Raw genomic sequence first — 14,333 nt, forward strand, 5'->3', positions numbered from 1 at the left:
TCAGATACTAAGGTAATATTTCTCACTCGGGAAAACATATACTCTATTTTCTTACAGCGGTCTGTTTAATAAGTGGCTAACTACACTAGAGAATTTGTAGAATTGAACCTGGGCTTTGTTTGAGACACTGGGGATCCGAGTCACCCCGACCACAATCTATTCCAGCTGCTACCATCCAGGAAATGGTACCGCAGCATAAAAGCCAGGACCAAAAGGCTCTGGGACAGCTTCTTCCACCAGGCCATCAGACTAATTAACTTATGATGATTTGAGTGTATTCTATGTTACATTGACTATGCTATTTATTATAAATTACTATGATTGCACATTTACACAGAGACATAAAGATTTTTACTCGTGTGTGAAGGATATAAGAAATAAAGTCAATTCAATTCAATTTATGTGATGAAGAAGGTTGACAAACATTTTGCTATATATTGATGGAAGAAGTTTAGATACTAAGATGTGATATAAAAACTGTAATTCAAAATCATGGCACAAAATCTAAATGTTGTGGATTCTAACCTCAATATTCTTCTGCAGGTGTTCAGTTTCCCTTGAAGATTCTAAGTTTGGTTCATTATCTGTTATTTGTGTGAGGTCTTCATTGATTTCTGTATTATTGTCATGCAGTGTAAATATACATGCTTTGAGTTCTGGGTTGTCCTGAATGGATGAATCAGCTGCAGCTTTGTCATTTACTGAAGACAATATTTCTTTGACTACACGTTGAGTGGATGAATTAATTGCCAATTTCTCATTAACTGATGGCACTGTCTCGTTGACTGGAAGAACTGTTGTCATTAATGGCATTTTGTTGATTGCTGCCAACAATTCTACAGGCAATGCATCCTGTCTTTCTGCTAATGATGTTGTTGCTGCACCATCGCTCAATGCATCTAGAGAATCCATAAGGGGTGAGAGATTTATTGTTGTAAGAGAGCTACTTCTAGATTCATTGCTTAGTGGTCTTAACAAGTCCATTATTAGTATTTCATTACTTGTAGATTTGGAGCTTGTATTTTTTTCAAGATTCCCTTGTGCTGAGATGTCTTCCTGGGGTAAAGCTTGTGATAGTGAACTTCGTATTGCATTGGTTGTTTCTGCTTTAGAAACATTAAATGATTCTACAAGGGAATCATGACTTGAAAACAATGATGGCATATTGGATGCACAGTTTCCTACAGACAGTTCATCAGCAAATGCTATTCTCCTCTCCTGTGTCGATGTGCAGGAGGTAATAAGAGCTCCAGTGATCAAATTTATTTCTGGAGTACTTTCATTATCTGAAATTTCCTAAGGAAAAAAAATAAACATCTTACTTTGATGGATTACAGAGATAAATAAAGCATAGAAACTCAAAGGAAGAACTTGTGATGCCTTTAATTATTTTTTAGTCAGAGTCATAGAGTAATGCAGCACAGACCCAACTTTGGCCTAACCAGTCCTTCTACCCAGTTGTCAGTGTTCAACCCATAACCCTCCATCCACCTATCCTCAATGTACCTATCCAAATAACTCTTAAATGTTGCAACTGTACCCACTCCAATCACTTCAGCTGGCAGCTCATTCCAAGTACTCACCACCCTCTGTGTAAAGAAGTTACCTCTCAGATGCCTTAAGTCTCTCCCCTTTTATCTTGTATCCGCGGCCTCCAGTTTTGGATTCCGCAACCTGGGGGAAAGACTATGACCTTACAAATACTCATGATTTTATAAACTTCTTTCGGGTCACCCCTCATTCTTGATGGGCTCAAAGCAATATAGTTCACTATTAACACCCCTCTAAAATGGGCTACCAAGCTACTCAGTTGTACCATAACCACCATGGTAGCACAATAAATTAATCTAAATGAATCATGCTCAAAATTGAAAATGGCAAAGTTACTTGGGGCCTACTCCACACCCTAGCCTACTAGCAAGTCAGACCCCCAGAAAAGGCAGATACAGTAGAAGGAAGGAAGTAGCCCTCAGTGCTGATTCCTGACCACAACACTCATGATATCCGGTCAAATACAAGGAAGGAAATGTTCTTCTGATTACTACCTATTATTCTTCCTGAATTACTCCCTGTTGAAAAATACTTGCAAGAAGAACTGAAATCAGAAATGTTCTAAAGAGGAACTTCAATGTTTATCACAGAAGCAGCTTAGTTAGTAGCAGGATCACTGATCAAGTTGAAAGAATTCTGAAGCACATTAACTACCAAATCTGGCTCTGCAGCATATAATAAGCTAAACAACAGGAGGGATAAAATTACTTCACCTTAGTCACATATTCTACCTGTTGCAGCAGTATCTGTCAATTACAGCACTACTGTAGACAATAGTGCTATAATTGTCTCCTTATGGAAACGAGGTCCTGAGTTCATACAGAGGAAGCTTTTCTTCGTGTTGGTACGTCACTATCATTATGTTAAATGGAATAAATTCAAAAAAGATCTGGCAGGTCAAAATTGGCACACATGAAGTACTAAGGATGATCAGCAGCAAACAAATTTATACAAACATGATGTGTAAACTCATGATTTAGAAAATCCCACTCTGTTAATATATTAACCTACAGAATCAAAATTGGCCCAATGTGGAATGCAAAAGTATTTAAAAGTGAGGTGTCAACCTGATGAAACTACAACATTAAAGTACATGCTTGAAAGCAGTAAAAACAGCACATTAGAGAATTAACTAAGGCTATGTCCACACTACACTGGATAATTTTGAAAACGAAGCTGTTTCTCTTCGTTTTGACCTTCCGTCCACACTGAAATGGCGTTTTCATCCCCCGAAAATGGAGATTTTCGAAAGCACTCTCCGGAGTGTGTAAATTTGAAAACGATTGTTTCACATTGTAGTGTGTACGGGGTAAACTCAGAGATTTAAAAACGCTGTCATGACAACACCACAACAATAATACTTTTTCTGCTTCTGCTTGGGACTGCGCAAGCACTGCCAGATGGCTGTTCTTGGTTCTTGATCCTCCAAAATATTCCGCATGGAATTTAAACTGGAGGTGGCTTTCAAGCTGGTCCCCTCAGCTTCTCTGTTTGCATCCTCTGTTCTTCTGCCCGTACCCTCCAGTCTCCCAGTCTGCAGTGCTCGTACCCTCAATCTCCTGTACCCCAGGGTTTCCAAGCCGGCACTGTCGCTGACTGACCACCACTGTTATAACGCGTAGTCCATGTGAACAGCGTGAGAGTTAAATTGTAAAGTGAACTTTTTTGACTAGATCCCCTAAATTGATTTGATTGAGTCTATCTTTAAAAACATTAATGTCAGAAATACTGCGCAGGTCTGGCAGCAGAAGATTCTTCTTTCTTGGTTCTTGATCCTCCAAAATATTCCGCATGGAATTTAAACTGGAGGTGGTGGAGGGTGGGCTTAAGAAGGAGATTTCTGAAGAAGAAAAGCTGCCTTAAATTTAATTGGGTTTGGTTGTGTGACTGTGTTAGGATTAAGATTAAGATTATTCCATGCTTTAATTGTGCGGGGGGAAAATGAATTGCTGTACACATCTGACTTGGTAGTTAGTATTTCAAATTGAGTTGAGTGCCCTCTTCTGCTCCTAATAGGTTTGGGTTTGATGTGGGATTGGTAGTCATGTCGAGTTGACCATTTAACATTTTGTTATCGTTGATAATGTTGATCTTGGGTAGAGGACAGCTTCAAGCATGTGTTGTTTACTTTATTGTCTACGTTAATAGCTTGTTTGGAATTAAACATCTCCACAGCTTTGCTGACTTTGTAGTCATTTGTAACTTGCAGAAACAGCTCGACTTCATTGTCTGTCTAAACGAAGAAGTCTGGTCAGCTTTCTCCAGCGGAGGTTTTCTTTGTATTCCTCAAAGACATTTTTGAAAACTTTCTTTCGCTGTTGTTGTAGTTGCTCTAGTTTTTGACCAATGGAAATAGCACAACGCTGCCACGGAAACGTAAATATTATACTGTTTCCTATTCGCTTGTTTTCTGTAGATGTGTCTGTGCATGCCCAGTAGGAGGGGATTCGCCCAAATATCTGTTTTAGTGTGGACGGAGATATTTTGAAAAATGCCTAGTGTGGACGCCTGTCATTTTCACTCGAAACCGGCGTTTTCAAAATTATCCGGTCTAGTGTGGACGTAGCCTAAGTGATCCCATAACCAGCAGATCAAATCAAAACTTTGCAGTCCTAAGACATCTGGTCATGAATTATAATGAATAATTAAACAGATAGTGGAAGGAGAAGCTCTATGCATATCCCTAACCTCAATAGTGGCAAATCCTAGTGAATGAGTTAAGATCAACACTTCTGAACGAGGAGTGTCTCCAGCCAAGCTGTTATAATAGCTACAAGAATAAAGTCTTGCTAGACCATGGATCTGTGCCTGGAAAGTCTTCACTCTCCAGGGCGCAGGCCTGGGCAAGGTTGTATGGAAGACCAGCAGTTGCCCATGCTGCAAGTCTCCCCTCCCACGACACCAATGTTGTCCAAGGGAAGGCATTAGGACCCATACAGCTTGGCACCAGTGTCGTCGCAGAGCAATGTGTGATTAAGTGCCTTGCTCAAGGACACAACATGTTGCCTCGGCTGGGGCACAAACTGACGACCTTCAGGTCGCTAGTCCAATGCCTTAACCACTTGGCCACATGCGCACTCAGCTACAAGAATGGAATCTACCAAATAATGTGGAAAATTTGCCAAGTATGTTCTATTCATAAAAAGCATAACAAATCCAATTCAGACAGTTATTCTAATCTCCATCATTAGCAAAGTGATAGAAGATGTCATCAAGAATTGTCACGTACGAAAGCCAATTTGGGTTTCATCTAAACTACATGACTCCAGACATTATCCCAGTATAGGTTGAAACAAGATCTGAAGTCTAGAGAAGTGAGTGTGATTGCCCCATCAAGGCAGACATCAAGGCAACATTTGACTGAATGTAGCATCAAGAAGTTTGAATTGAAAATTGAAGTCTAAGGAAGAAAAAAAAACAAAAAATAATCCAGCAGTTGCAGTCATACCTTGCACACAGGAAGATGTAATGTTTGTTTGAAGTCAATCATCATAGCCTCAAGGCATCATTTTTGATGTTCAAGGCAATAACTTAGTTTCAATCATCTGTACCAACTTTGTCAATGATCTTCCTTCTATCATAATGCCAGAAGTTGGAATGTTTGCTAGTTTATCACACAGAGTTCGAGTCCATTCTCATTTACTCAGAAAATAAAGCAGGCCATGGCTGTGTACACCAACATGTAAATATTCAGGCATGGGCTGAAAAGTAGCATATAACATTTGCAGTACAAAATGCCAGCCATCCTGAGAGAGTCAAACCATCTACCTTCAAAATTAAGTGGTAATTTTCAAGCATCATTCAAATGATTAGCATAACTCCCCAAGTTTGTCAACAAGATTTTCAACCACAATCAGAAAAATTAGTTACTATTGTTACATGCTCAAGGAGATCTGTGTTTTTTTGTCAGAATGATGTAATGGTCTTTTGGAGGTCACCTGATGTGATTTTCCTGCCGATGTGAGGTCACGTGATGACATGTGCACCATGGATATATAAGGGAAGATCCCAGGTGATACAGTTAGTTGTTTTTAGTTTGTAGATTTCCAGGTAGAACGTGCTGTGTCTCCGTTTCTGTTGCCTGTTTGTTTTTGTGACGCAGTTTCATTTTTAAAACCGAGTGTGTGTTCTTTTGCAAAATACAATATTATTGGACTGGAAATTTTTGCTAGCTGTGTTGATTTACTCAACTCCAACAGTAGAAGGAAGAGTGAAGAATTTATCGAAGTACAGGATCAAAGGATTGAGAGGAGTCAGCATCGTTTGGCAGCTTAATAAAGGATCGACCTTATTGAGTCTTCGTTGGGGGAGTAGCGACCTGCATCAAGGATAACTCTTGCCAAAAAGAGCAAAGAGTTCATGCAAAGGTTTGCTCTCTCTCCCTAAAAGAATTTAAAGGCAGTGGTTTTAAACTGTTTATTTTCGGCATCGTGAATCCTGTGGACAGAACCAGCAGGAAAGTCGCATCTATGAAGAAGTCCTTCTCCAGAGAAGTCTCTCCCAATTGAACGTATAAATCTGTTGGACTTTTGAATTTACCATTTTAAGAACTATATCCGACTTTATCACTTTAAGAACTGTTTTCGCATTTAACGCTTTAAGAAACCAGTACCGAGTGACAAGTTGTTGAACGGCTGCATAGTGGTTAATTCCGGTTAAAGTCTTCGTTTGTTTTTTTCCTTATCGTTTATCCATGCTTAATAAATGTTTGGTTGTTTTTATATAACCTGTCTCAGTTGATATTGATTGTTGCCGTGTACGTAACATAATCTGTGGGGGCTCGTCTGGGATGTTCCAATTTTGAGTTTAAGTGCTGGTAATTGCCATTTTGATTTGGAAAAGAGAAATAGCTGATTTTTTTTTTTGGTTTGATTGTTGTGTGTGTTGTATTCGGAGACAATGGATATTGACGGGTTTATGGAGACGCCTGACTCGGGGTCTTCAGAGAATGTGAGAAAACCTGAGGTATTGGAGATTATTAGGAAGTTGGATATTAAAGGAATTACGAGAAATTCCACCAAGGCTTTCATACAAAGGAAAATCGCTGAACATTACATTAATTTGGAATTGTTTGATGCTGAGGTGTTAGGTAAGTTTCCAATGAGTAATCTGGAAATGCAGTTACATCTTGAACAGTTAAAGTTTGAAAGATTTAAAGCGGAAACGGCTGAAAGAGAGGCTCATAAAATAAGGGAATTTAAGGAAAGAGAAGCTTAAAACCAGAGGAAATTTGAGCTAGAGATGCAGAAATTAAAGTCTGGGAGTCAGTCTTCTGGTTCTATGAAACAGTTTATTACTAGTAGTGAGGTTATGTTGGCTCCTCCATTTAATGAGACATATTTCCAACATTTCAAAACAGTTGCTCTGAGTTTAAAGTGGCTGAAAGACCAATGGCCAGTGATGTTACAAAGTGTAATTAAAGGCAAGGCACAAGTTTATACAGTTTTAGATGCTAAGCAAGCACTGAATTATGATACTGTTAAGCAGCACATATTAAAGGCATATGAGATGGTTCCGGAAGCGTATAGAGAAAGATTCAGAAGTTTGAAGAAATCGGTGGAAAAAACTTATGTGGAATTTGCCTATGAGAAATCAGTGTGTTTTGAGAGATGGGTTTCCTCTAAAAATGTGAATGGAGAGTATAATAAATTAAAAGAGTTGATTTTGCAGGAGGAATTTAAAAGAAGCATTCCTGTTGAAGTGAGAACATACTTAAATGAACAGGACACTGCTACATTGCAGGAGATTGCTAAATTAGCTGATGAGTATGTTTTAATTCACAAGATTAAATTTTCTCCAGGTAAAATTTTTATAAGGAAAAATAGCACAGAGAGTCAAGGTAAACCAGAAATTAAATCTGAAGTTAGTGAAAAAAATAAGGATGAAGGGACACGTGTGAAGGAAAGACATTTTGGTAATATTTGTAATTATTGTAAGAAACCTGGACATGTAGTAGCTAATAGCTGTCGATTGAAACGGAAAGAGAAAGAAGTGGTCCCAGATGCTTGTGTGCAGCATATTGAAAAACCTGTAAAGCCACAGGGTTTAGAAAATACTAATGAAGATGTGTCAGAGTCTGACCAAGTTAAGAAGGGATATGAAACTTTTATAACAGAAGGATTTGTATCCTTGAAAGAAGGATCCAATGCAGTACTAATACGGATACTTAGAGATACTGGAGCTTCTCAATCACTAATATTAGACAGTGTGCTAAGGTTTTGTGATGAGTCTGACAATGGTGAGGTAAATTATATAAGAGGAGTAGGGAGTGCCCTTATGCCAGTACATTTACATGGAGTAAATTTAAGGTCAGGATTAGTTACAGAGGTTGTTAAAGTAGAACTACAATCCAGTTTACCTGTGAATGATGTTTCTCTTTTGTTAGGGAATGATTTAGCAGGTGGACAAGTTTTTCCTGAAGTGCATTTGACAATAAATTCAAAGTCTGAGGAACCACAGAGGGATTCTAACACAGATTCTTCCTGTGTTGTAACAAGAGCTATGGCTAAAAAGACTGATGTAAAGGATGAGGTTGTTACCCATGACAGTTCAAATCAGGATTCGAATTTTGAGGATATATCAGAAACTTTCTTACCTACCTTACTTGATCAGGATTTTGTTGGTAAGTCTGATCAGGAAGATTTGTCTTTATCTCAGAAGGAGATGATAGCAGAGCAGGGTAGAGATCCTGAGATAGTTAAATTAAAAGAACAAGCTCTTCCAGATAGTGAAATTGAAAAAGTACCAGTTGGATATTATTTTGAAAAGGGGGTATTAATGAGAAAGTGGGGACCGCCTACAATTCCTGCTAGTGAGGAATGGGAAGTTAAGCATCAGGTAGTAGTTCCTAAAATTTACTGAAATGAGATTTTAACTATGGCTCATAGTATTCCTTTGAGTGGTCATTTAGGTGTAAAGAAAACTATGAACAAAGTTGCTAAACATTTTTATTGGCCTAGTTTAAGACAAGATGTGGCGTCATTTTGTAGAACATGTCATACATGTCAAATTGTGAGTAAACCTAATCAGGTTACTCCAGTGGCCCCACTGCAACCAATTTCTGTATTTGGTGAGCCGTTCTCAAAAATCATTATAGACTGTGCAGGTTCTTTGTCAAAAACTAAAACTGGACATCAATATTTATTAACTATTATGTGCACAGCGTCTAGGTTTCGAGAGGCAGTACCTCTTAGGAATATAACAGCCAAAACTGTGACAAAGGCTCTTATAAAGTTCTTTACTTATTTTGGTTTGCCTAAGGAAATACAATCAGATCAAGGTAGTAATTTTATGTCGGGGTTGTTTCAGCAAATAGTTTATAAACTGGGAGCAAAACAGATTATTTCCTCAGCCTATCATCCAGAATCACAAGGAGCCTTGGAGAGATTTCATTCTACACTAAAAACTATGATTAGGACATATTGTGTAGAAAATGAAAAGGACTGGGATGAAGGTATACATTTACTACTTGTTGCAGTAAGGGAGGCAGTACAGGAATCATTAGGTTTTAGTCCTTTTGAACTTGTGTTTGGGCATAGAGTTCGAGGACTTTTGGCCTTGTTGAAGGAACAGTGGATTAATAAAGTAGTACACACTAATTTGTTAGATTATGTTTTGAAATTTAAAGAAAGATTGTATAAAGTTTGCAGCTTGGCCAACGAAAATTTAAAGTTGGCTCAAGAGAAGATGAAGATGTGGTATGATAAGGAAGCTAGGATGAGGTCATTTAAGCCTGGAGATAAGGTGTTGGTTCTTTTCCCAGTGCAAACGAACCCATTACAAGCCAAATGCCATGGTCCTTATGAGATTAAATCTAAGGTAAATGATGTGGATTATGTAGTAAAAACCCCAGATCGGAGAAAGACAACACAGCTGTGTCATATAAATATGACAAGACCGTATTATGAGAGAGAATCTCCTACTATGACTGTTGTGATCAATAATGAGTCTGATCTTGATAAGAACTTACTGGAGGATTCGTCCGAAACTCATTTTAAACCCAACATTATTTCAGCCAGGTTACCAAATTCAAAAATTCTAGAAAATATTGATGAAAAATTAGCTCATTTACAGCCAGAGCAGAGAGAGGAGATGAAACAGTTAATTTTTAAATATAGAGATTTATTTCCAGACGTTCCTAGAAGAGCCACCATAGCCACGCATGATGTAGATGTTGAAGATGCAAAACCCATAAAACAACATCCGTATCGAATGAACAGGGAAAAATGTGAACTTGCTGAACAAGAAATTAAGTATATGCTAGAGAATGATATTATTAGACATTCTAATTCGAATTGGAGTTCACCACGTGTTATGGTGCCTAAGCCAGACAATAGTATTAGGTTTTGTACGGATTACAGTAAGGTGAATGCTGTGACAAAAACTGATGCATATCCAATCCCTAGGGTAGATGATTGTGTGGATGAAGTTGGACAGGCCAAATTCCTTTAAAAAATTGATTTGTTAAAAGGTTATTGGTGTGTTCCATTGACGGATAGAGGTAGAGAGATTTCAGCATTTGTAACCCCATTTGGGTTATATGAATATAATGTTCTTCCATTTGGGATGAAGAATGCACCAGATACTTTTCAGAGGATGATTAATAGCGTGATTCAGGGATTAAAAGATACAGATGCCTATATTGATGATTTAGTTACAGGAAATAATACATGGAAAGCACATACTACTGCGGTGGAGAAATTATTTGAGACACTTTCCAAAGCTAACTTAACTATTAACTTAGCTAACAGTAAATTTAGTCATGCCACTGTGACCGTTAGAGAAAAGGGTTAAGGAAATTAGACTCCAGTTTAATAAAACAGTCTAATGTTACAGGAGTACAATATTTTGATCACTCATATTAAGGGTAAAGATAATGTGATCGCTGATTGTCTGTCTAGATGTTAAATGTACAATGAAAATTTGGTTTTTTTGGAGTGATATTTTAACATTTGTAACACTCCTACCGTACATTAGTTTGTAAAGGGCTGAAAGGTAGACTGTATATATTGTGTATTTTGTATATTTTATACCTTTGTATTTTTTTTGAATAAATTGTTAAAATTTTGTTGAGACCAAAATTTTTTTGGAGGGAGGTGTTACATGCTCAAGGAGATCTGTGTTTTTTTGTGAGAATGATGTAATGGTCTTTTGGAGGTCACCTGATGTGATTTTCCTGCCGATGTGAGGTCACGTGATGACATGTGCACCATGGGTATATCAGGGAAGATCCCAGGTGATACAGTTAGTTGTTTTTAGTTTGTAGATTTCCAGCTAGAATGTGCTGTGTCTCTGTTTCTGTTGCCTGTTTGTTTTTGTGACGCAGTTTCATTTTTAAAACCGAGTGTGCGTTCTGTTGGAAAATACAATATTATTGGACTGGAAATTTTTGCTAGATGTGTTGATTTACTCAATTCCAACAGTAGAAGGGAGAGTGAAGAATTTATCGAAGTACAGGATCGAGAGGAGTCGGCATCGTTTGGCAGCTTAATAAAGGATTGACCTTATTGAGTCTTCGTTGGGGGAGTAGCGACCTGCATCAAGGATAACTCATGCCAAAAAGAGCAAAGAGTTCATGCAAAGGTTTGCTCTCTCTCCCTAAAAGAATTTAAAGGCAGTTGTTTTAAACTGTTTATTTTTGGCATCGTGAATCCTGTGGACAGAACCAGCAGGAAAGTCGCGTATATGAAGAAGTCCTTCTCCAGAGAAGTCTCTCCCAATTGAACGTATAAATCTGTTGGACTTTTGAATTTACCATTTTAAGAACTATATCTGACTTTATAACTTTGCTTGCTCCTGCCCCACCGAACTCGTTTCTGCATACCTCGACACTGTTTTATCACCCCTTGTTCAATCCCTTCCGACCTATGTTCGTGACACTTCTCACGCTCTTAAACTTTTCGATGATTTTAAGTTCCCTGGCCCCCACCGCTTTATTTTCACCATGGATGTCCAGTCCTTATATACTTCCATCCCCCATCAGGAAGGTCTCAAAGCTCTAAGCTTCTTTTTGGATTCCAGACCTAATCAGTTCCCCTCTACCACCACTCTGCTCCGTCTAGCGGAATTAGTCCTTACTCTTAATAATTTCTCCTTTTGCTCCTCCCATTTCCTCCAAACTAAAGGTGTAGCTATGGGCACCCGTATGGGTCCTAGCTATGCCTGCCTTTTTGTTGGGTTTGTGGAACAATCTATGTTCCGTGCCTATTCTGGTATCTGTCCCCCACTTTTCCTTCGCTATATCGACGACTGCATTGGCGCTGCTTCCTGCACGCATGCAGAACTCGTTGACTTTATTAACTTTGCCTCCAACTTTCACCCTGCCCTCAAGTTTACCTGGTCTATTTCCGACACCTCCCTCCCCTTTCTAGATCTTTCTGTCTCTGTCTCTGGAGACAGCTTATCCACTGATATCTACTATAAGCCTACTGACTCTCACAGCTATCTGGACTATTCCTCTTCTCACCCTGTCTCTTGCAAAAACGCCATCCCCTTCTCGCAATTCCTCCGTCTCCGCCGCATCTGCTCTCAGGATGAGGCTTTTCATTCTAGGACGAGGGAGATGTCTTCATTTTTTAAAGAAAGGGGCTTCCCTTCCTCCACTATCAACTCTGCTCTTAAACGCATCTCCTCCATTTCACGTACATCTGCTCTCACTCCATCCTCCCACCACCCCACTAGGAATAGGGTTCCCCTGGTCCTCACCTACCACCCCACCAGCCTCCAGGTCCAACATATTATTCTCCGTAACTTCCGCCACCTCCAACGGGATCCCACCACTAAGCACATCTTTCCCTGCCCCCCTCTCTCTGCATTCCGCAGGGATCGCTCCCTACACAACTCCCTTGTCCATTCGTCCCCCCCATCCCTCCCCACTGATCTCCCTCCCGGCACTTATCCATGTAAGCGGAACAAGTGCTACACATGCCCTTACACTTCCTCCCTTACCACCATTCAGGGCCCCAAACAGTCCTTCCAGGTGAGGCATCACTTCACCTGTGAGTCGACTGGGGTGATATACTGCGTCCGGTGCTCCCGATGTGGCCTTTTATATATTGGTGAGACCCGACGCAGACTGGGAGACCGCTTTGCTGAACATCTACGCTCTGTCCGCCAGAGAAAGCAGGATCTCCCAGTGGCCACACATTTTAATTCCACATCCCATTCCCATTCTGACATGTCTATCCACGGCCTCCTCTACTGTAAAGATGAAGCCACACTCAGGTTGGAGGAACAACACCTTATATTCCGTCTGGGTAGCCTCCAACCTGATGGCATGAACATTGACTTCTCTAACTTCCGCTAGGCCCCACCTCCCCCTCGTACCCCAGCTGTTACTCCTTTTTATGCACACATTCTTTCTCTCACTCTCCTTTTTCTCCCTCTGTCCCTCTGAATATACCTCTTGCCCATCCTCTGGGTCACCCCCCCCCCATCTGTCTCCCTAGGCCTCCTGTCCCATGATCCTCTCGTATCCCCTTTTGCCTATCACCTGTCCAGCTCTCGGCTCTATCCCTCCCCCTCCTGTCTTCTCCTATCATTTTGCATCTCCCCCTCCCCCTCCAGCTTTCAAATCCCTTACTCACTCTTCCTTCAGTTAGTCCTGACGAAGGGTCTCGGCCTGAAACGTCGACTGTGCCTCTTCCTATAGATGCTGCTTGGCCTGCTGCGTTCACCAGCAACTTTGATGTATGTTGCTTGAATTTCCAGCATCTGCAGAATTCCTGTTGTTTGCGTTATAACTTTAAGAACTGTTTTCGCATTTAACACTTTAAGAATCCAGTGCCGAGTGACGAGTTGTTGAACGGCTGCATAGTGGTTAACTTCCAGTTAAAGTTTTCGTTTGTTTTTTTCCTTATCGTTTATCCATGTTTAATAAATGTTTGGTTGTTTTTATACAACCTCAGTTGATATTGATTGTTGCCATTTACATAGCACTGTTCACTTGGAGACCCAGCTTTCATGAAAATCATCTATCATACTAAACCTGATTTCCTCGACTGCTGTACCTACACACTTACAACTTCACATTGCTCACACTGAAGATTGACTCTATTTTGCAACTTCTAACACCTTGTAGCAACTAAAAGCTAAATAAATGCCCACTTTTCTTTATAGATGAGTTTGAAATGAATGCCTCCCAGTCACCTAAGGCCTAATACAAATGCAGTAAGATTTTTCTTACTCTTATAAAAACTAACTTATCATTTGCACTCCTAATCACTTGCTGCAACTTCATTAAGACATTAAACAATTTTTGTAAAAGCACATCCTTTGAACACCAATATTATCTAATCCATGATGGGTAAAGTATGCAAGGATGAAGCACTTTGTCAATTAGTTGACAGTGTCGGGGGCAGAAATAAGTGTAGTTGCTGTTACTAAGGAGAAGGTGATTGGAGAGCTGAAAAGTCTGAAGGCAGATGAGTCTCCTGAACCCCTGGGTTCTGAAAGAGGCAGCTAAAGAGATTCTGGGGGCTTCAGTAGTGATCCTTCAACAATCATCAGATTCTCGAATGGTTTCAGAGAACAGGAAAAATTGCAAATGTCTCTCCACTGTTTAGGAAGGGAGGGAGGCAAAAGACGGGAAATTATGGGCCAGTTAGCCATACTGTAGTGGTAGGCAAAATAATAAGAGTCCATTGTTAACAAAGAGGTTTCAGAGTACTTGGAGGTACATGATAAAATAGACCAAAGTCAGCGTGGTTTCCTTAAGGAAAAGTCAAGCTTGACAAATCTGTTGAAATCAGGAAAGACAGAAGAGAGTCAGTGGATGTTGTTTA

General features: G+C 39.7%; 1 protein-coding gene across 1 annotated transcript in view; it reads right to left on the bottom strand.

Annotated features, from left to right (window-relative positions):
- The window catches only part of LOC134347114 (uncharacterized), a 76,200-nt gene that overhangs the window by 24,941 nt on the left and 36,926 nt on the right, over positions 1–14,333 (bottom strand). The window contains exon 7 of the mRNA XM_063049263.1: positions 526–1,296. Coding sequence (XP_062905333.1) covers positions 526–1,296 — 771 coding nt within the window. The remainder of the gene's footprint in view (positions 1–525; positions 1,297–14,333) is intronic.

The sequence above is a fragment of the Mobula hypostoma genome, chromosome 5 (assembly GCF_963921235.1).
Source record: "Mobula hypostoma chromosome 5, sMobHyp1.1, whole genome shotgun sequence".
Classification (NCBI taxonomy): Eukaryota; Metazoa; Chordata; class Chondrichthyes; order Myliobatiformes; family Myliobatidae; genus Mobula; species Mobula hypostoma.